The sequence below is a fragment of the Xenopus tropicalis genome, chromosome 6, assembly GCF_000004195.4.
Source record: "Xenopus tropicalis strain Nigerian chromosome 6, UCB_Xtro_10.0, whole genome shotgun sequence".
Taxonomy (NCBI): domain Eukaryota; kingdom Metazoa; phylum Chordata; class Amphibia; order Anura; family Pipidae; genus Xenopus; species Xenopus tropicalis.
The window spans coordinates 143511656-143534319 of record NC_030682.2 but is presented as its reverse complement, the minus strand read 5'-3'; the positions used below and the strand labels follow the sequence as shown (position 1 = coordinate 143534319).

The window sequence follows — 22664 nt, the reverse complement described above, 5'->3', positions numbered from 1 at the left end:
TGAACATAAGTACCCCCAATGCAGGACTCATGTAGCAACTTCCACCAGACGTATCTGTCTGAAGTATTTGAGCATTTGCACATGTTGTCGTCAGTCAGGCAATATAATTTTGGTGGGAGCAATGTTTCCACACGTAACAAACATGGTTCTGTACTCATTTACCGAAACAGAAGGAGGAAATGAAAATACATATGATCTATACAGTATTGCAACCACAATACGCTTTATCTGCTGCCTGCCAGACAAACCTGGGCCTGTTTCCTATACAATGTGATTACTAGCGATGGCCTGGAGCAAAGCTCATTTACTGAATATGCTGCCTTATAACTCCATAATGTATGCCTGGATTGGCCCTACATTCCCTACTAATGATTTGTTGTGGGCCTCCTTGTGTTACAGCAATGCTCAATAGTAGCACCCTGTTATATATCAGGCAGCTTAGACATTTTTGTTTTGATAGATCACTGGTGACACCTCCCTTTGAATACTGCATTCAGTTTAAGAAGCCAATTCTATAAAAACATAATGATGGTCTAAAAAATACAAAGACTCAAAGACTCTCAGCCTAAAAGGGGGGTGTCATATTGAAGATACATTCAAAAACATTCAAAAGGGGCTAAATGGAGAAGAAAAGGTAAAGATGCAGCCAGTAAGCTTTCACATTTTGTCTCACCATGTCCAGACACCATTTATGAGTGTTAAATCCTACCTCTAGATGGTGCTAGAGTGCAAAGACTTGCCAGCAAAACACAATAAAAAAAATATATATAGACCATGCACCACATGGTGGCAAAGGTTGTTTTTTTTTTTTTTTTACCCGTGTTAACTGGAAGAGATAGAAGCGACAACATGGTAAAGGAATTCGGCTGCATCTGTACAATCACAGGGAGCTGACAAATGTTAGGAAGCATTTTGTGGGAGCATAAGAAAACCAGGGGAAACAAATTGTATCTCTATGGTATTGTCATTTTAGGTAGTTGAGTGCAGGGCCATACTCTATATAGACCCATTCCTAGGGCGGCAACTTTAGGGGGGCTACTTGGGTGCATATATATTGAAAAAAAACTTCAAAAAATTCAACCCAACAGGCTGAAACTTGTGGCTAAATCCAGTGGTGGAGCTAAGGGATACCCCTTTCCTCCATGATCAGTGAATGTGCAAAGACTATCCTGCATATATGACCATCGAGAAAAGGAGGCGGAGTCTGCGTCATAACCACAATCCCGTTTAAAAAAAAAAACCTCTTGCTCCCTCTACCCGAATATTAATATTCCCTATTGGAACGCTTGAAACCATTGTTCTATCTCTTAGTGTTTCTAGTTACAAAACAACAATTTTTTCACACTTTGTGGAAAAGAGAAATGATAAACAAGTCAGTTTCATATCCTTGTAAATACCCCCATGCTTAGCTGTGAGTAGGGAACCGAGACTGGAATATAAATGTTTCTTCTTAAAGTGACCTGCACCTTACTAAATGTTTAGTGTGAATATGAATCTGGTGTGAAATGCCACATAGAGCAAGTTATCAAAAGAAGGGAAAGATGGCGACATCAATGCCTAACATCTTCATTGCCCAACTGTCGTCGATGTACCATTGTCAATTTCCAGTTCTTTCCAGAGTTCTTATTGGATGCTGGAAAGTGAACTACAATAACAACTCAAGGGCCATAGGTTGGGCTGTTCTAATTTATACAAATAACTGGCCTATTAGGTCTGTTTCTTCCCAGGACCAACCACAGCTAATGATGGGCCTCTAGGGCTTTAGCCTTATAAATGGCTTTGAGATACGTCTGGCTAAACTGACCTAAACTAAAAACGTATTCCTTAATTTTTTTTTCTCATTGTAGAATTAATACACTGGAACAGAAGTGGAAATGGGAAACATTGTGAAAAACTCAGCTGCACCCCCAGATAACATTGTTCCCTGCCAAACAGGTACGTTATGGGTTTCATTCCACCAATCACACTTTATTGTCTTCTCTAATCAATCAATTACCCCAATTACACATCATTGTCTTCTCTAATCAATCAATTACCCCAATTACACATCATTGTCTTCTCTAATCAATCAATTACCCCAATTACACATCATTGTCTTCTCTAATCAATCAATTACACCAATCACACTTTATTGTCTTCTCTAAGGGCTCTGGCACGTGGGGGGATTAGTCGCCTGCGACAAAACCCCCTGTTCGCGGGCGACTAATCTCCCCGAGTTGCCTTCCCCTGCCATCCCACCGGCGACAATGTAAGTCGCTGGTGGGATGGCACAAGCGGTGGCGCGATTTCGCGCAAATCGCCGAAAAAGCCTCTCGAGTCTTTTTCGGCAATTTCCCGAAATCGCGCCGCCGCGTGTGCCATCCCACCGGCAACTTACATGTTCGGCGGTGGGATGGCAACTGACGGCTCTCTGATGGCAACTCGGGGAGATTAGTCACCCGCGAACAGGGAGATTTGTCGCGGGCGACTAATCTCCCCGTGTGCCAGAGCCCTAACTGTCACCCACTGATAAATATGCTTCTAAAAACCCCATAGGAATGAATAGAATGTGGGTGAATTTTTATGTATTATGCGCTAAACTCACATTCTGATAAATCTGTTCCTAAAGGGCAGATAACTCAATTCCACAAATGTCCAACATTTACAAAAAAAAATCTGAAAATGTAAAAAAAAAAAGTTGCAGAAATGTCGCAAAACTGCGACAAAAACTCAAACTTTTCTAAAAAAAAAGTTGAATAAACTCATTTCCATGAATGTTTGACATTTACTAAAAAATCTGAACTGAAAACTTACACCCAGGAAAAAAAGTTGCAGAAAAGTTGCGAAACTGCAGATTTTCAAAAACTCTAACTTTTATAAAAAATAGAATTAGACTCACGTCCACAAATGTTTGACATTTCCAAAAAAAATCTGAAAATGTACACGCAGGAAAAAAAGTTGCAGAAATGTCGCGAAACTGCGACAAAAACCTCTAACTTTTCTAAAAAAAAATTTCCATTAGACTCATGTCCACAAATGTTTGATATTTACTAAAAAGTCTGAACTGAAAATTGTACACGCAGGAAAAAAGTTGCAGAAAAGACTTTTTCATAATCCAAAAACCTCTAAAGTTTCAAAGCAAATAAAGATCCTGCAGGGAAGGGAAGAGATATCTGCCATGATCTACATGATCTCAACAGGCTTTAGCTGGCCAATTGTCGGATTCGGATTTTTAGCCGTTTTGTCGCATAGTAAATCTCGAAAAACTTGCAACTTTTTTCTCTATGATTTTTAGTGCTAAAAAAATCAGAAAAAAAGCTTTTTATTTATAGTTAACATATTGCGTGCTGGTCAGTCAGAAAGGATGTGCACTGAGGATGTGGCTGCGCAGACCAGAGAGCTTGGTGGATGCACCCAGTGTTTTTAGAAATTTCTATATAATCTGTAACGTCCCCTTAGTAACCACACATTTGGCATAGACATATATACTGTATTTATATTAATCAGTTGCAATAATGTCAGCCTTACTGCTCAACCACTGGTGCATTTAGAAGAATAAAATGATTATCCATTGATTAGTTTAGTAAAGGTGGCCAATCAGAAGTTAGGGCTTATTTTTACTTCTTCAACCGTAGATGCACCATGTAGTGGCCAGTGGTGCATTAGGAGATGAAATTCTCAAAACAGCCTTAACAAACCAGTATTCCCACTACATGGATACTGGTAAAGATGAACAGGCCCACCCCATACGCATCATGGTAAGACATTTTGTTTGGTACTATCGTATCTGTGGGTATTTATAGCCACCCTTTGTCCGGATACAGTGATCTTGTCTTTACTTAAGCAATGTATAAACCATCAGCAGATTTCTCTTCATATCTGCTTGCTCAGACCATAGTCAATCAATTACCAGTGCAACTTGGCTGCCCCCGACACAGTCAGCCCATAAACCCCCCCATTGTTATCTTTCTGCAACACTTGCACAGAATCATGTGATAACGAAGACAACTGTTACTAATGATAGGAAGGAAAAGATAACCGATCGGTTCTGATTGCTTCTTTCCTTTATCTGTTGGTATCTCCCAGTGTCAGACAGTGAGTTCCTAGCAGTACTTTGTGACTACCCTTCCCCTGATGTGAGTGAGCCAATTTTCAATTTTGGAGAAAAACTACGTGTCATTTCTGAGTAAGTAATTGCCTTTTACATTCTATTTAACTCTGTTCTATTACATAGAATTCTTCAGTGTGGCTTGAGATACACATTTTCTATGCAATGTTTGATACATGAATCCATGTAGACTTTACCCATGTTCTTCTAATGCCCAAGAAGCCCGTACAGTTTGCAGGGAATTGCTTGTCATCAGTGGGACTAACAATGAACAATGATGAAATTTCAGCCAAAAAAATGCCCAATGCCAGAGGAACAAATACCTTATTGATGTATATTTCACCTTCTGCACTATTTTATTATAACTGAAGTATGGTGGCTAAGTTAAGGGGTTGGTTCCGAGTGAAAGTGTATAACAAGGGAAGAAGGCGATGGCAATTAGGCCATTGAAGCAGTAGAATGGGTTTGGGAGAAATCTGGTTGGTTTTGGCATTTGCATTGGTTCATTGGCCATGGGATAATTGATTTTTTCAGTGCCTAAGCCTATGTAGAGAGGGGCATCTAATGTCCATCAAGTAAAGGTGTCAGTAGAATTTGGCTTCATTAACTGGTAATCTATTTATACAAATAAACTCTGGCTAATCCTGAGGAATCACAGTCTGACCCAAGTTGATCAAAATGGTAACAAAAATACTTTTGTCCAATACCTTCCTATGGAGAATTTAGGAGGACACAACCATCATGCAAATGGAAGATGCTGACCTCCTCATACGGTCCTGCCATATAGGCCAAAGCCAGACAATTATATTGGTGTTGTTTGGTCCCTAAAGGTCCCCATACACAGGCCAATCCGCGGATCTTCTCCCAATATCCCCACCTATGGGTGGGCAATATCGGGAGAATCCAGGATAATTCGATCGTTTGGCCAAACGATTTGGGGCCAAACGATCGAATTATAATGACGGGCATAGGAAAAGTCGGTCCGGGGACCACATCAACGAGCCGATGCGGTCCCCGATCCGACTAGATTTTCTAACCTGCCCAATTGAGATCTGGACGATTTCAGGCCAAATATCGGTCGGGCAGGCCCATCGGGAGTGCCCATACACGGGCCAATAAGCTGCAGAAATGGCCTAAGGGACCGATATCGGCAGCTAGAATGGGCCCGTGTATGGGGACCTTTAGCCACATTGAAAAACACTTAAGACACGAGGGACACATAATAACAAATGCAATTTTTGTCCAGGCTTGGTATTCCATAGCAACCAATAAGATGATTGCTTTATTCATTCTGACAGTAAAGAAAAAGAGGAAATATAGGTAAATAGAGTTCATTCAATAAAAAGCACCAAAAATAAACTCTATAAACAGATTTCGAAAGAACTAAGGGATCGTATGGATTTACCAGCTACAATGGAGTCATACTTCGAGGAATATGAGTCAGAAATATTAGTCAGTGCTACAGTTGACTCAGCAATCATATATATATATATAGCTTTTTTTTGTTAAGGGAGGCCTGACCAAAGGTGACAATACAATGGGGGTGCACTGGAGTGTTGGTCCATTTGATAATCTCCTTATGTTAATTGAAAACATGGGGACCTTATCTAATTTGGCAGCCATTTTGGTTCTGGCAAGGGTTTTTGGTTATAACAGCCCCACCCTGATCTTTGGTCTATTCCATCTGAAATTGCTTGGGTGCTACCAAAATTCCCCTTAATCATGACTGACAGATTAGTTGCATATAAGTAGATGACCTTAGTAATTACCATACTTTTTAAAAACAACATTCACATATGGGGAATGCCCTTCCTAGTGATGGGGTAATGGCAGATTTTGTTAATGCCTATAAGAGGGGCCTGGATGAGTTCTTGAACAAGCAGAATACCCAAGGCTATTGTGATACTAATATCTACAGTTAGTATTAGTGGTTGTATTTATAGTTTATGTATGTGAGTGTATAGATTGGTGAGTATAGGTTGTGTGCTGGGTTTACTTGGAAGGGTTGAACTTGATGGTCTTTTTTCAACCTTATGTAACTATATATGGAAACCACCTGTCCCTACGTATATATAGAAGTTTACTGAGGGCAATTCAGCCAGGAACAATGCTATGTGTGGCATTATCCATAGAAGAAAATAATATTGCTTCCACTTCTGAACATGGATCTATTGTATCTATCTATTGTGAATATCTCTTACAGAAATAACTGAATGTGATCCAACTGCCTCCTATGGCTTCCACTGATTTCAATGGCAACAGTTTTACCAGTGGAGAACCTTCCCCTTCCCCCAGACTAGCGTCTTTGGCTACCAATGGAGCTTAAGGAGCTCTCTGTTTCATAAACAAGTCTTTCAGATAAAGCAGTGATCCCCAACCAGTGGCTCGGGGGCAATATGTTGCTCACCAACCCCCTTGATGTTGCACCCAGTGGCACCAAAGTAGGTGCCATATTTACATTTCTGGCTTGGAGACAAGTTTTGGAAGCCCAGAGACACAGTTTTACCCCAAGCAGAGCCTCCTGCAGGCCAGCAGTCACATTGGGGCTACCAAATAGCCAATCACAACCCGTATTTGGCCCCCAAAGAGCTTTGTTCCCCGAATCAGTAGTGCTGGCTGATACATTATATAGCTTTAAGAAGGGGCTGGATGGATTCTTAGCAAGTGAGGGAAAACAGGGTTATGGGAGATAGCTCTTAGTACTAGTTGATCCAGGGACTGGTCCGATTGCCATCTTGGAGTCAGGAAGGAATTTTTTCCCCTCTGTGGCAAATTAGAGAGGCTTCAGATGGGGTTTTTTGCCTTCCTCTGGATCAACTAGCAGTTAGGCAGGTTATATATAGGCATTATGGTTGAACTTGATGGACGTATGTCTTTTTTCAACCCAACTTACTATGTTACTATGTTACTATGTTGTGTGGCTCCCCAACACTTTTTACAACTATGGTGTGGCTTACAAGTAAAAAAGCTTGGGGATCCCTGAGATAAAGGGTACTTTATCCTTCTTTGCATCTGGTTGATGCTTGATCTTCTCCCAATTGTGAATCTACAATCCCACCATGTAACATGAGAGTCGTATCATCTTGTTTGTGCTCGGAAACGACACCGCTTTCCTCTAACAAAAATATATTTTTTCATTATAAAATCAGTATCTGTTTAGATGCCAGAAATTAGTTGCATAATATTTCTTACAAGGAAAGAGACATTACTTGTATTTAAAAGTGCAAGCGAAGCAGATAATGGAAAATATGCCTTCCTGTTCTTGCTGTGTATAGTGAAAAACAAGATTTCTAATGCAAATTTCACCACTCAACGTGATATGCTCTGTGGGGCAAGGTAGTCGCACCTTACTGATTCTCCAGAACGGAAGGGCTAGTAAGGCTTAATGTGGAGGCACATGAGAGCTATGAAATGGGACTTACAGGACCTGTTAGTTTGCTGAGGATGATATGTCACGATAGGGTTCACAAGTACAGGTACTGTTTTATTATTACAGAGAAAAGGGAATAATTTAACCATTAAATAAACCCAATAGGGCTGTTCTGCCCCCAATAAGGGGTAATTATATCTTAGTTGGGATCAAGTACAGGTACTGTTTTATTATTACAGAGAAAAGGGAATCATTTAACCATTAAATAAACCCAATAGGGCTGTTCTGCCCCCAATAAGGGGTAATTATATCTTAGTTGGGATCAAGTACAGGTACTGTTTTATTATTACAGAGAAAAGGGAATCATTTAACCATTAAATAAACCCAATAGGGCTGTTCTGCCCCCAATAAGGGGTAATTATATCTTAGTTGGGATCAAGTACAGGTACTGTTTTATTATTACAGAGAAAAGGGAATCATTTAACCATTAAATAAACCCAATAGGGCTGTTCTGCCCCCAATAAGGGGTAATTATATCTTAGTTGGGATCAAGTACAGGTACTGTTTTATTATTACAGAGAAAAGGGAATCATTTAACCATTAAATAAACCCAATAGGGCTGTTCTGCCCCCAATAAGGGGTAATTATATCTTAGTTGGGATCAAGTACAGGTACTGTTTTATTATTACAGAGAAAAGGGAATCATTTAACCATTAAATAAACCCAATAGGACTGTTCTGCCCCCAATAAGGGGTAATTATATCTTAGTTGGGATCAAGTACAGGTACTGTTTTATTATAACAGAGAAAAGGGAATCATTTAACCATTAAATAAACCCAATAGGGCTGTTCTGCCCCCAATAAGGGGTAATTATATCTTAGTTGGGATCAAGTACAGGTACTGTTTTATTATTACAGAGAAAAGGGAATCATTTAACCATTAAATAAACCCAATAGGGCTGTTCTGCCCCAATAAGGGGTAATTATATCTTAGTTGGGATCAAGTACAGGTACTGTTTTATTATAACAGAGAAAAGGGAATCATTTAACCATGAAATAAACCCAATAGGGCTGTTCTGCCCCCAATAAGGGGTAATTATATCTTAGTTGGGATCAAGTACAGGTACTGTTTTATTATTACAGAGAAAAGGGAATCATTTAACCATGAAATAAACCCAATAGGGCTGTTCTGCCCCAATAAGGGGTAATTATATCTTAGTTGGGATCAAGTACAGGTACTGTTTTATTATTACAGAGAAAAGAGAATCATTTAACCATTAAATAAACCCAATAGGGCTGTTCTGCCCCAATAAGGGGTAATTATATCTTAGTTGGGATCAAGTACAGGTACTGTTTTATCATTTTATGAAATTAAAATTATTTGCTTATAATGGAGTCTATGGGAGATGGCCTTTCCGTAATTCTGAACTTTCTGAATAAAGGGTTTCTGGATAAGGGATCCCATACCTGTACTTAAAGGCTACTAACTAGGGTCCCCAGAAATGCCTTGCAAATAGGCTCCCCCAACCTTTCTGGGCACAAATACTTATTATTTTGGTGGCATAATACTTTAAATGACTGCAGAGAAAGCTTTTGTGCATGGCAAAAGAGACAATAAAATAGGTCATTTAAACATAGAGATTAACAATCATGAATACTGAGAAATAAACTTGCCGGCGTCTGAAGAAGGGGCCTCAGTATTCTGAAAGCATCACTCATTGACATTGGCAAGAAAGGTATCGCTTTCATGGAATATGTGAGCTTATCTACATACTAGTGATACTAGTTAGTAGTAGCTCTAGTTCTGTACATAAGGCAGTAAGAGCATTATGAATGTTTGTCGTTAAAGCCAAGCACAAAAGTTTTGTTTGTCTTAGGCAGTGATCCCCAACCAGTGGCTCAGGGCAACATGTTGCTCCCCAACCCCTTGGATGTTGCTCTCAGTGCCCCCAAACCAGGGAGTTATTTTTGAATTCCTGACTTGGGGGCAAGTTTTGGTTGAATAAAAACAAGATTTCCTACCAAATAAAGCCCCTGTAAGCTGATAGGGTGCATAGAGGCCCCTAATAGCCAATCACAGCCCTTATTTGGCTCCTCCATGAACTTTTATGGTGCTTGACTGTGGCTCACGAGTAAGAAAGGTTGGGGATCCCTGGTATCAGCAGCCATTGTTCCAATGCAGTAACCCATATCAAACAATTGGCTATAACTGGTCTTTAACAGTATAAGGCAGATTTATCAAAATGTGAGCTTAGAGCTTAAAGGGAAACTGTCACCCTAAGAAATAATTCCAAATCCTTTTCTATCATGTTAGTCGAGCAAAATAAACTTTACTTACACTACATAAATTATTTAATTATTTTCCCCTTCAGTCTTCGAATTTACAGTCACAGCCAGCAGGCCGGCGCCATTTTGTGTACACTGTTAAGGCAAACTTTGTATCACCCCAAAATCTTATGCATTTGCAATCTAGGTGATATCTATTAAGTGCTGAATGGAAAGTAAAAGTAATTGTAATTAAAAAACTAAGCTGTCAATCATATATTGCCTGCCCCGCCTCTATGCCGCAGGCATAGAGGCAAGGCAGGCAATATATGATTGAAAGCTCAGATTTTTAAATACATTTATAACTAAAGGACCTTTATTATACAGCTATTTATGTTGGGATGACATGTCTTCTTTAATAAAAACCCACATTCTATTCATTCCAATGGGATTTTTAGGAGCGTATTTATTAAATATTAAATAGGGACTTCAAACTTTCATCCATTGATAAATACTCTTCTAAAAATCCCATAGGAATGAATAGAACACTGGTGAGTTTTATGTATTAAGCGCTAAACTCATATTCTGATTATTCGGCCCCTAAGAAAAGTGACATGTCTAATTGTGCACAATACTACGTGGGTAATGGAGAATGAATGAACTGATGGTTTAAACTTTGCTTCTTTACAGTGAAGGTGGGTGGTGGAGAGTCGTGTCACTAAGAACGGGCAGAGAAAACTACATTCCGGCCAAATGTGTGGCAAAGGTCTACCATGGGTAAGTCCCCTACCTGGCATTTACACAGGCATCCCAATCCATATTATCACTTTTTGCCATTATTTTTGCCATTTTACAGCCATAAGCACTCACAGAAACGCTGCACTGAGTCCTCTATCAAAAGAAACACAGGATTTCTTGTCTTTTTTTTGTAAACATGTTCTTAGGGTATCTGACTTCCTCTCTCAGAAACATCCTTAATTACCGGGGCCAGAGTCTGTGCAGTTCTCTCCTCTCTCTCCTCCCACAAGAATGCTAAGAACTCCCTCCCCATTCCCTTAGGAATGTGTGATCTGAGCTATAACGGCTAGGCAGGAAGCTACTTAAAATGGCAGCTGCTATCTTAAGCAAACAGAGAAAGTTTCTAGGGCTCTTTACTTAGGTATGGTAATGGTTTCTGCAGAATAAATATAGGGTTTTAGGTGGCATTAATGTGGCAAATCTATTGGTAGTAACATGCCAAAATTACTTTCCTTCTCCTATAAGAAGATGGTTTGTTCTTCCCCAAAATAAAAGTAAATCATGCTTCCCATAAATCCTGTGCTAAATGCTACACACTTTTTGTATCTTGAGTTGTCATTAAGTGTCAAAGGGAAAAGGGTTTGGAATTCCACACAATTCCTGATCATTTGCCAGCAGCAATTAAAATGGTGCCTATGGGACAGATTGGGACCACCAATACTGCTATAGCCAAACTCCGATTTTATGTTCCCTCATGTAGCAGCAATAATATTTTATTATGTTTTACCAGGTATAAGTATAAATTATTAGCACATTGTTTTAGGGATCCTAAATAATATTGAACTCCGATTACCAGGGAATGTATTATAAGCCACTGTTTGTTACTGAAAAAGGGCAAATCTGTTGCACAAACCAAAACCAAAAAAAGGTCATATTGACTACAGACAGTGTATACTCATGACTTGGATCCATGAGACTCATGTGACCATTTCTAGTATCCTGTGACTGAAGAACGGATAAACAGAAAGGATGACCGGTAGCACCCTGGCAATTGGTTCTTCAGTAGCTGACTCCTCCCTAGCTACTGAACATAAAGTCAACTGCAGTACACTACATACGTAAATGCTGGTTATTATCTCGCCCAACCATTTAGGGCAGTGGTTCTCAACCTTCCTAATGCCACAACCCTTTAATACAGTTCCTCATGTTGTGGTGACCCCCAACCATACAATTATTCCTAAGACCATCGGAAATGTGTGTTTTCTGATGGTCTTAGGCGACCCCTGTGAAAGGGTCGTTCGACCCCCAAAGCGGTCCCAACCCACAGGTTGAGAAGCTCTGAAGTTGCTGCAGGAGGAGACTTTGCATGACTTTGGATTACCAAAGAGATGTGAAGGGCTTTCCACCGGCGACTCCTATTATTGCCGGTGGAAAGCAGTTTGTCGCCCATAATTGCAGTGATCCATCGCAGCCACTCAACCACTCCATGGGTTCTTGCCGATATACACAACAGAGAAGAGAAGGTATACCTGTGCCCTTTCCATCTGTATTGTTGGTGCCTTTTGCCTAAGATCAAGTGTAGTATCGAAATGAGAAACACTTGGTCCTCTGGCCTTTAGGTTGGCAGGCGGAAGCTTTTTCCTCCCAGCTGCCAGCCAAAGCCTTACCAAGGCAATTAATGGCATTGCACCCGTACACTTCAGCACCCTTTTTGTGTTTGATTTGAGCACCCTGGATAGGTGTCATAGTCCTCTGGGCTTGACCCTAGGCCAAGACTTGGTGGTCCCCACCCTAGCTTTGGCGAAGGCGGATCTGCCCGCACATGCTGTTCACTGGCGAAAGCCTTGGACACATGAGCATCGGAGCCCATACCTTCGGGAAGGACTCACAGGTGATGATTCAATATCATCTGTGTTATTGGTGTCTTCATTCCCTACATCTGGTTGGACCATTCTGGGCAAGTCATTTCAAGTCTATTAAATAAAGACACTAAACTAATCTATGTGTATTAACACACAATTCTAGACCAGGCATTTGCCTTCATGGTCTTGGCCTAGAATTGTTCGTAAATGCCCATTGATTAGTTAAGTGTCTTTTATTAAAAAGACCATTCAAGGGTAAATTTCACAATTAGACTAACAGGTCCTAAATCTGTTAATTGAGCCACTTGCCTTATACATTTCCAGTCTATTTGGGCTTTTCCCAGGACTATGGAAAAGAAGTAATGCGCGTTTTCTTCTTTAACAAATGTGAATCAAAGGATCAAATAGAAATGCTTGGCAGTCAAAGCTTAAATATGTTTAACATCTTGGACGTCATTTACGCACACACTGTATATTTAGAATATTTGCCTCCCGAGGCTGAGAGTGATGATGTGGCTCTCAGAGTAAATCTTCATATGTCTGAGTAACAACCTGCATAATGAAATATTATCCCACTGTAACTACTTCTACACTGTATTAGTCTTAAAGGGGAACTCCACCCAAACACAATTAACGCTTTTTGAAAAGTAAACGTAATTTCAAGCAACTTTGCAATATACAGCAATTTAAAAATATGCAGTCATTTCATGATATTTAATGTAATAATCTGGTTTGGAACAGTTCCCTAAGCCACACCCCCTGTTCCCTAAGCCCCGCCCCACTGTTCCCTAAGCCCCGCCCCCTGCTGATCCGGCTGACTACTTTGAAACTTAAATAAAATGCAACGGTAGTCGCCTGTCCTCAGCCTGCCTCCTCCCAATCCCACAATTCCCTGCTGCACACGTGATGTCAATAAGGAAAATGACATCCCAGTGCAATGCATTGTGGGTTAGGTAGTTCCTGCATGCTGTCTGTAAGCTGTGTAGAAGTTGTTACAATGTGTAACATCAGTGTTTTAGTCCCTCCTCCCCTGCCAGGATTTCAAATGATGCAGAAAGAGAAGAACTGTTTTGCAGCTGGATTTCAGCATATACAAATGGGATTTATTTATACTTTTTGAACAGATTAAAGTGATGGCCAAATAAATCTCGGTATAAAACCTTAAAGCTACTTGTATTGTTTCACAGCTGGCTGTTTGAAGGAGTCGGGAGAGAAAAATCCGAAGAGCTTTTGCAGCTGCCAGACACAAAGAATGGATCGTTCATGATCAGACAAAGTGAAACTGAAAAAGGTACAGTAAGGAGACGTGCAGTCTTAGTCGGTTACGGCTGCATTGGGCAATACAGAATATGGAAAACATAAAGGGAAACTACACCCCCAGAATGAATACGTAACCAACAGACAGTTTATATTATGTTAAGTGGCCTATTAAAGAATCTCCCCAAACTGGAATATATATATCAGTAAATATTGCCCTTTTACATCCTTTCCCTTGAGCCGCCATTTAGTGATGGGCTGTGTGCCCCCTCAGAGATCAGCTGACAGGAAGTGATGCAGCTCTAACTGTAACAGGAAGTAGTGTGGGAGCACAAGGCCCATTCATTGGCTGATGGGGCCTAGCATGTATGTGTGCCTTGGCTTGTTTGTGTGCACTGTGACTCCTATGATCCCAGGGGGCGGCCCTTAGTACTTAAAATGGCAGTTTTCTATTTAGGATTACCCAATGGCACATACTGCTAAAGAAAGTCTAATGGACCTCTAGACGTACAGGCTGCCCTAAAGGAGGTACTGAGTGCAGTCCATATACAATAGCAGTAATATAATGGTTTTTTTTGGAGCACAAAAGGCCCATATGGGCAGATACACCCACTGTAAGGGCAGTTGAATCAGCACGAGGATATTAGGGGCAAATATTGAAGATGTTTTGTGTATGTCATTGTGTGAAACCTGATATTAACTATTATATTTTCTCTCTCTATTACTGTATATATTTGCAGGATCCTATTCTTTATCTGTAAAACACAGACATGTGAAACATTACAGAATTTTCCGTCTACCAAACAGCTGGTTTTACATCTCCCCGAGGCTGACGTTCCAGTGCCTCGAGCACCTTGTTAACCACTATTCAGGTAGGTCCCAACAAGATGCCAAATCATAATCAGACATTGTGGGGGTTTTTTTTCAGTTAAAAAAATCTAATATTGCAGTACATGTTAAGGTGGCCATAAGAGTGGATCTTCTCCCGATATGCCCACCTAAGGCCCTAGGGCAGTGGTTCTTAACCCCCAAAGGGGTCCCGACCCACAGGTTGAGAACCGCTGCCCTAGGGCCAAACGATTGAATTAGAATGGCAGGGGGGACATTGGACTGAGGACCACATCCACAAGCCAATGCTGTCCCCGTTCCGATGGGAAAATAAAACCGGCCTGATCGACACCTGTCCAGGTTTTGGCCAGATACGGATCAGGGAGGCCCATCAGGGGGCCCCATACACAGGCAGATAAGCTGCCGAATCAGTTTGTGTATGGCCAGCTTCAAGATCCACATATTTTGCGAGGTTCACAAACATGGATCTTTCGCCCCACATGCCCACCTAAGATGGGCGATATAGGGACACTTCCATCGTTTGGCCAAACAGTTGAATTGCAACGACAGATATAAAAGCCATTAGAGAAAGAACCAATGAGGTCCCCGATCCAACAGGAAAGTAAAAACCTGCCTGATCAACACCTGCCCAATTGTCAGCCAGATATTGTTCAAGGAGGCCAGTCAGGGGTCCCCATACATGGGTAGATAAGCTGCCATTCAGCCTGAAGGACTCTAATCTAATATATGGCCAACAGGATCAATTGGTATGGGGTAAAGCAAACATGATATACTTCATCTACTCCATAATGTAGATACCCGTGGAAGAAAATTATTTCAAGCTGTAATTGTACTTTCACAAAATATATATTTTGGCCAAGAAGACCCCAAGAGTTTTTGACATGTCCCAGCCCTCCTCTAAAACCGCTATTGCATACATGTACAGTAAATACTTGAGATAGATTTTAATTTACTATAATTAAATCCCTGTATCTTTTGCATTCAGAATATGCAGACGGTCTATGCTGTGTCCTCACAAGTCCCTGCCTTACCCAACAGTCCATAAACTATACTGATGCTCTGAATCATCAAGTCCCTCCAGTTGTGAGGAGGCGGCGGCCATTCGACTGGAGAAGTACAAAACGGTAAGTCCTTGACATGGAAACCATTTAATGAGAGACAAATTTTAAATCTCACATCCAATGCCGGGTTTATGGCTCAGAGGAGCTGAAAAATAGATGATGAGAATGGAAAACTTGCCTTCAAAGTTTCTCAAACTGCCATTTAGGTGAGGGTCCATGTTGGCCTCTTGGGTTCCTGAATCTACATAGCTACAAATATTTCATTGTACAGGTATAGGACCCGTTATCCAGAATGCTCGGGATAAGGACAAGGGGTCTTTCTGTAATTTGAATCTCCATACCTTAAGTCTACTACAAAATATCAATAAAACATTAATTAAACCCAATAGGGCTGTTCTGCCCCCAATAAGGGGTAATTATATCTTAGTTGGGATCAAGTACAGGTACTGTTTTATTATTACAGAGAAAAGGGAATCATTTAACCATTAAATAAACCCAATAGGGCTGTTCTGCCCCCAATAAGGGGTAATTATATCTTAGTTGGGATCAAGTACAGGTACTGTTTTATTATTACAGAGAAAAGGGAATCATTTAACCATTAAATAAACCCAATAGGGCTGTTCTGCCCCCAATAAGGGGTAATTATATCTTAGTTGGGATCAAGTACAGGTACTGTTTTATTATTACAGAGAAAAGGGAATCATTTAACCATGAAATAAACCCAATAGGGCTGTTCTGCCCCCAATAAGGGGTAATTATATCTTGGATCAGTTTCAAGGTACTGATGTATTACTACAGAGAAAAAGGAAATCCGTTCTAAAATTCTGAATTATTTGATTAAAAATGGAGTCTATGGGAGGTGGGCTTTTGGTAATTCGGAGCTTTCTGGATAATGGGTTTCCGTATAAGGGATCCTATATCTGTAAATAAAAGAAGCAGGAAAGAGAGAATTGTATATAAGGAGGAACCTGAATGGAGAATGTTTCTGGATGAGCGTCCAAGAAAAAAATACTTGCAAAAATGCTCAGAGGAGGACGTGACTTTCAAAAAGTACAAAAAACATGGTGGCTGCATTGCTCCACCTCATAGAAAAACTAAATGTAATGTTAGCCCTGTTTATATAACACTTTATATAGGGGCTTTTAATAGGGGCTTTTAATGGCCTCCTGTAAAACATTAACCTTTGCTATTCTTAGTAACTAAAAATTAAGCTCCTAAATGACTCCATAAGTCTCGACCCCATAACTGCTTCGCCTTATGTTATAGAATGGTCTATTCTTAGCAAGTTGGTCTTCATTTTTATATAGTTTTTGAGTTATTAGCTTTCCTCTTCTTCCAAATGGGGGTCACTGACCTCGGCAGCCAAAAACTATTGCTCAGTGAGGCTACAATTGTATTCATTGTCTTTCTTTCAAGCCTCTGCCTGGTTGCTGGGTTTAATTGGACCTTAGCAACCAGTTTGCTGCTGCAATTCCAAACAAAAAGCGAAATAACTCAAGGGAACATTGCTTGCAGGCATGCATGTCTAGAGCTTACAAGGGCGGATGAACAAAGCCTCGTGGGGGGGGCTTTGCCGAGAGTTGCAGCTAATTCCATTTTGGGACCATTTTCTTGGAAAATGAATTGATAGCAATCATAGCCCAAAACAATGAAGAACTCATTACTATTCCAAATAAATCTTTGCTCCAAACAACAGAAACATATTAAGCAGTGTCATGTTTTTGCTTTTCCCCAGGGTTCCCCTGACTATGGAGGAGCCAGAAAACTCTCTAGACGACACATTTCTCAGCTACGGCCTCAGACAAAGCATCGCCTCTTACATCTCGATGGCTGGGGATGACAGCTTTATGGTAGCAAGCAATGCTCAGAAGAAAAAGAACCGCCGGAGTCAAGTATCGTCTGTAAATAACAGGAACAGTTTCAAGTCCTATGGGGATTATGAATGAAAACTTTTTGAAATAAAAGAAAAAAAAGAATCTCGACCCCCCAGTGGAGCCTGCCTATAGACACACAATGTAACCAAACGCATTATGATGGAGGACAAGCTTCCCACATTTGGACGCGTTACATATGCCCACGGCTCACTGGACGGGAAAGAAAAAGTTAAGGACATAAGTGCTAAGATGCCGCCTTGCCCAATGTTGAAACTACTCACTTGAAGTAGAACTTAGCAAATGTTTTATGATAGAACAGGATTTCTAACCCACTTCAAAATCGTAGTTGAACAGCACCACGGTTTGTAGGTAAGTCAGGCACATTCTAAATGGTAGATTCTTTTCTTACACGCCACAAGAGGGTCTACATTTGCTATCCTCTTTCCTACACGCCCCAAGAGGGTCTACATTTGCTATCCTCTTTCCTACACGCCCCAAGAGGTTCTACATTTGTAATCTTCTTACTTACACGCCATAAAGAGGGTCTACATTTGCCGTCCTCTTTCCTACATGCCATAAAGAGGGTCTACATTTGCCATCCTCTTTCTTACACGCCATAAAGAGGGTCTACATTTGTTATCCTCTTTCCTACACACCATAGAGGGCCTACATTTGTAATCTTCTTACTTAAAGAGGGTCTACATTTGTTATCCTCTTTCTTACACGCAATAAAGAGGGTCTACATTTGTTATCCTCTTTCTTACACGCAATAAACAGGGTCTACATTTGTTATCCTCTTTCTTACACGCCATAAACAGGGTCTACATTTGTTATCCTCTTTCTTACACGCCATAAAGAGGGTCTACATTTGCTATCCTCTTTCTTACACGCCATAAAGAGGGTCTACATTTGCTATCCTCTTTCTTACACGCCATAAAGAGGGTCTACATTTGCTATCCCCTTTCTTACACGCCATAAAGAGGGTCTACATTTGCTATCCTCTTTCTTACACGCCATAAAGAGGGTCTACATTTGCTATCCTCTTTCTTACACGCCATAAAGAGGGTCTACATTTGCTATCCTCTTTCTTACATGCCATAAACAGGGTCTACATTTGCTATCCTCTTTCTTACACGCCATAAAGAGGGTCTACATTTGCTATTCTCTTTCTTACACGCCATAAAGAGGGTCTACATTTGTTATCCTCTTTCTTACACGCCATAAAGAGGGTCTACATTTGTTATCCTCTTTCTTACACGCAATAAAGAGGGTCTACATTTGTTATCCTCTTTCTTACATGCCATAAACAGGGTCTACATTTGCTATCCTCTTTCTTACACGCCATAAAGAGGGTCTACATTTGTTATCCTCTTTCTTACACGCAATAAACAGGGTCTACATTTGTTATCCTCTTTCTTACACGCAATAAACAGGGTCTACATTTGTTATCCTCTTTCTTACACGCCATAAAGAGGGTCTACACTTGCTATCCTCTTTCTTACACGCCATAAACAGGGTCTACATTTGTTATCCTCTTTCTTACACGCCATAAACAGGGTCTACATTTGTTATCCTCTTTCTTACACGCCATAAAGAGGGTCTACATTTGTTATCCTCTTTCTTACACGCCATAAACAGGGTCTACATTTGTTATCCTCTTTCTTACACGCCATAAAGAGGGTCTACATTTGTTATCCTCTTTCTTACACGCCATAAAGAGGGTCTACATTTGTTATCCTCTTTCTTACACGCCATAAACAGGGTCTACATTTGTTATCCTCTTTCTTACACGCCATAAAGAGGGTCTACATTTGTTATCCTCTTTCTTACACGCAATAAAGAGGGTCTACATTTGTTATCCTCTTTCTTACACGCCATAAAGAGGGTCTACATTTGTTATCCTCTTTCTTACACGCCATAAACAGGGTCTACATTTGTTATCCTCTTTCTTACATGCCATAAAGAGGGTCTACATTTGTTATCCTCTTTCTTACACGCCATAAACAGGGTCTACATTTGTTATCCTCTTTCTTACATGCCATAAAGAGGGTCTACATTTGTTATCCTCTTTCTTACACGCCATAAAGAGGGTCTACATTTGTTATCCTCTTTCTTACACGCCATAAAGAGGGTCTACATTTGTTATCCTCTTTCTTACATGCCATAAACAGGGTCTACATTTGCTATCCTCTTTCTTACACACCATAAAGAGGGTCTACATTTGCTATCCTCTTTCTTACACGCCATAAAGAGGGTCTACATTTGTTATCCTCTTTCTTACACACAATAAAGAGGGTCTACATTTGTTATCCTCTTTCTTACACGCAATAAACAGGGTCTACATTTGTTATCCTCTTTCTTACACGCCATAAAGAGGGTCTACACTTGCTATCCTCTTTCTTACATGCCATAAACAGGGTCTACATTTGTTATCCTCTTTCTTACACGCCATAAAGAGGGTCTACACTTGTTATCCTCTTTCTTACACGCCATAAAGAGGGTCTACATTTGTTATCCTCTTTCTTACACGCCATAAAGAGGGTCTACATTTGTTATCCTCTTTCTTACACGCCATAAAGAGGGTCTACATTTGTTATCCTCTTTCTTACACGCCATAAACAGGGTCTACATTTGTTATCCTCTTTCTTACACGCCATAAAGAGGGTCTACATTTGTTATCCTCTTTCTTACACGCCATAAAGAGGGTCTACATTTGTTATCCTCTTTCTTACACGCCATAAAGAGGGTCTACATTTGTTATCCTCTTTCTTACACGCCATAAAGAGGGTCTACATTTGTTATCCTCTTTCTTACACGCCATAAAGAGGGTCTACATTTGTTATCCTCTTTCTTACACGCCATAAAGAGGGTCTAAATTTGTTATCCTCTTTCTTACACGCCATAAAGAGGGTCTACATTTGTTATCCTCTTTCTTACACGCCATAAACAGGGTCTACATTTGTTATCCTCTTTCTTACACGCCATAAACAGGGTCTACATTTGTTATCCTCTTTCTTACACGCCATAAAGAGGGTCTACATTTGTTATCCTCTTTCTTACACGCAATAAAGAGGGTCTACATTTGTTATCCTCTTTCTTACACGCAATAAAGAGGGTCTACATTTGTTATCCTCTTTCTTACACGCCATAAAGAGGGTCTACATTTGTTATCCTCTTTCTTACACGCCATAAAGAGGGTCTAAATTTGTAATCTTCTTACTTACAGGCCATAAAGAGGGTCTACATTTGCTGTCCTCTTTCTTACATGCCATTAAGAGGGTCTACATTTGTTATCCTCTTTCTTACACGCCATAAAGAGGGTCTAAATTTGTAATCTTCTTACTTACAGGCCATAAAGAGGGTCTACATTTGCTGTCCTCTTTCTTACATGCCATAAAGAGGGTCTACATTTGCTATTCTCTTTCCTACACACCATAGAGGGTCTACATTTGTTATCTTCTTACTTACACGCCATAAAGAGGGTCTACATTTGCTGTCCTCTTTCTTACATGCCATAAAGAGGGTCTACATTTGCTATCCTCTCACCTAACCATACATGGCCATACATCCACCCATTCCATTTTTCAAACACCATATAGTGGTTCTGTAGTTACCAACCCTTAGGTTCATACAATCAAATGGCTCTGTACCTACTCATCTTCTTGATAAATACCACCCTATCCGCCCATCCTCTTGCCTTCACATCATATATTGGGCCTGATTCAATTGGATGAGAAAAGCCTATCTCCTAATTCAATTCCAGATTTTCCCATAGAACTAGATGCAAATTCAATAAGGAACAACTTACCTCACAAGAAAATGCAGTTGAAGTCAATAGGAAATAACTATAAATGTCTTTTTCTACTTAAACTGAACGTTTCCACGTGATAAAACCATGAAATAATGTTTCCTCATTGATTTGAATCTGACCAATTGTCTCTTTAGTCACCTTCCTCACTTTCCAAAAATAAACATGAAAACGATATCATATTGTGTCCTCTCTACATATTGGATAGAACATTTGCATAGTATGGGGTTATATATTAAATGATATTAGTTATATTTAATGATGATATTCTATAGGAGAATGTATCCTGTTATAAATCCTTGCTTCTGGAACAGCATTTCTATTTTTGCATCAATGATAAAACGAGGCATTTTCACAAATTATTATTTATTGTTTTGACCTTTGTATATTAAATATGATTACAAGTTTGAAATCAATAGTTGCGCTTCCACTATTTGATTTTATTTTTATTGTATGTTAAGGGTAAAGCTTTAAACTCTGGGGTAAAGGTCCCCATACATGGGTCAATTATAGCTGCCGATATTGGTCCCTTAGACCGATTCGGCAGCTAATCGGCCCATGTATGGGCACTAACGGCGGGGGCCTGCCCAACCGATATCTGGCCTGAAATCGGCCAGATATCGATTGGGCAGGTTAAAAAATCTAGTCAGATCGGGGACCGCATCGGCTCGTTGATGCGGTCCCCGACCGACTTTACCTATACCTGTCGTTATGGATTCTCCCGATATCGGCCACCAGTAGGTGGGGGATATCGGGAGAAGATCCGTTTGCTTGGCGACATCGCCAAGTGAGCGAACTGAAGGTGTATGGGGACCTTTAGTCATTCTTTGTTTTAAGAAAAGCAGTTGATACCAAGTAAACCCAAAAACGCTATATAGTAGATAATCACGAAGTCAAGTTAATCACATAGGAGTCGTCACAGGTACATTAACCTACAAAGAATGGGCTTCAATGGCAAAGTATAAAACAAAAGGAAAAATACAAATTGTAGTATCCATAGGGGGCACTATACCCCACATTTTGCCCTTCCCTGGTTCATATCCCAAGATTATGTACTAGAGATTTATTCCTTACCCGGCTGCGTTACTAAGTACGGCTGAGGACAAAGGTCCAATTTTGTGATGACAATAACACAGTACGGACAATAGAACCCAGCTTTGCCAGTTGAAATATTCTGTTGAAATGCTGATCTACTGGTTGGCCAACATGTTCTTTTAATTATTTTACCACCAGACAAAATGTCAAAATAACATTTTTTTTACAAGAAAAATGTGTTCCTAATAAGGAACTGTGAAGGGTGGGGATCTTCTGCCAAGAGTTATTTATAATCATATATTATTTGTTGAAGATTTATAGAAACAATAAGGAAGATGAAGTCAATATTATCATTCCTAATGATGGTTAGTGAATGCACCAATAATGTAAAATAAATATAGTTAGTCTCTACATTGGCCAGCATTGAAGCAGTCCCTCTAAAACATATCAGATGTATTC

General features: G+C 40.2%; 2 protein-coding genes across 5 annotated transcripts in view; one reads left to right on the top strand and one right to left on the bottom strand.

Annotated features, from left to right (window-relative positions):
* Positions 1-18137, top strand: part of sla (Src like adaptor) — an 87551-nt gene extending 69414 nt beyond the window's left edge. For all 4 annotated transcript variants that reach the window (XM_031903953.1, XM_004915041.4, XM_004915040.4 and 1 more), the window contains 7 exons: positions 1848-1935; positions 4066-4165; positions 10412-10498; positions 13509-13612; positions 14319-14450; positions 15413-15551; positions 17224-18137. In XM_031903953.1, the coding sequence (XP_031759813.1) occupies positions 1875-1935; positions 4066-4165; positions 10412-10498; positions 13509-13612; positions 14319-14450; positions 15413-15551; positions 17224-17434 (834 nt within the window). In that variant the 5' untranslated portion in view covers positions 1848-1874 and the 3' untranslated portion in view covers positions 17435-18137. The remainder of the gene's footprint in view (positions 1-1847; positions 1936-4065; positions 4166-10411; positions 10499-13508; positions 13613-14318; positions 14451-15412; positions 15552-17223) is intronic.
* The window catches only part of tg (thyroglobulin), a 154201-nt gene that overhangs the window by 42066 nt on the left and 89471 nt on the right, over positions 1-22664 (bottom strand).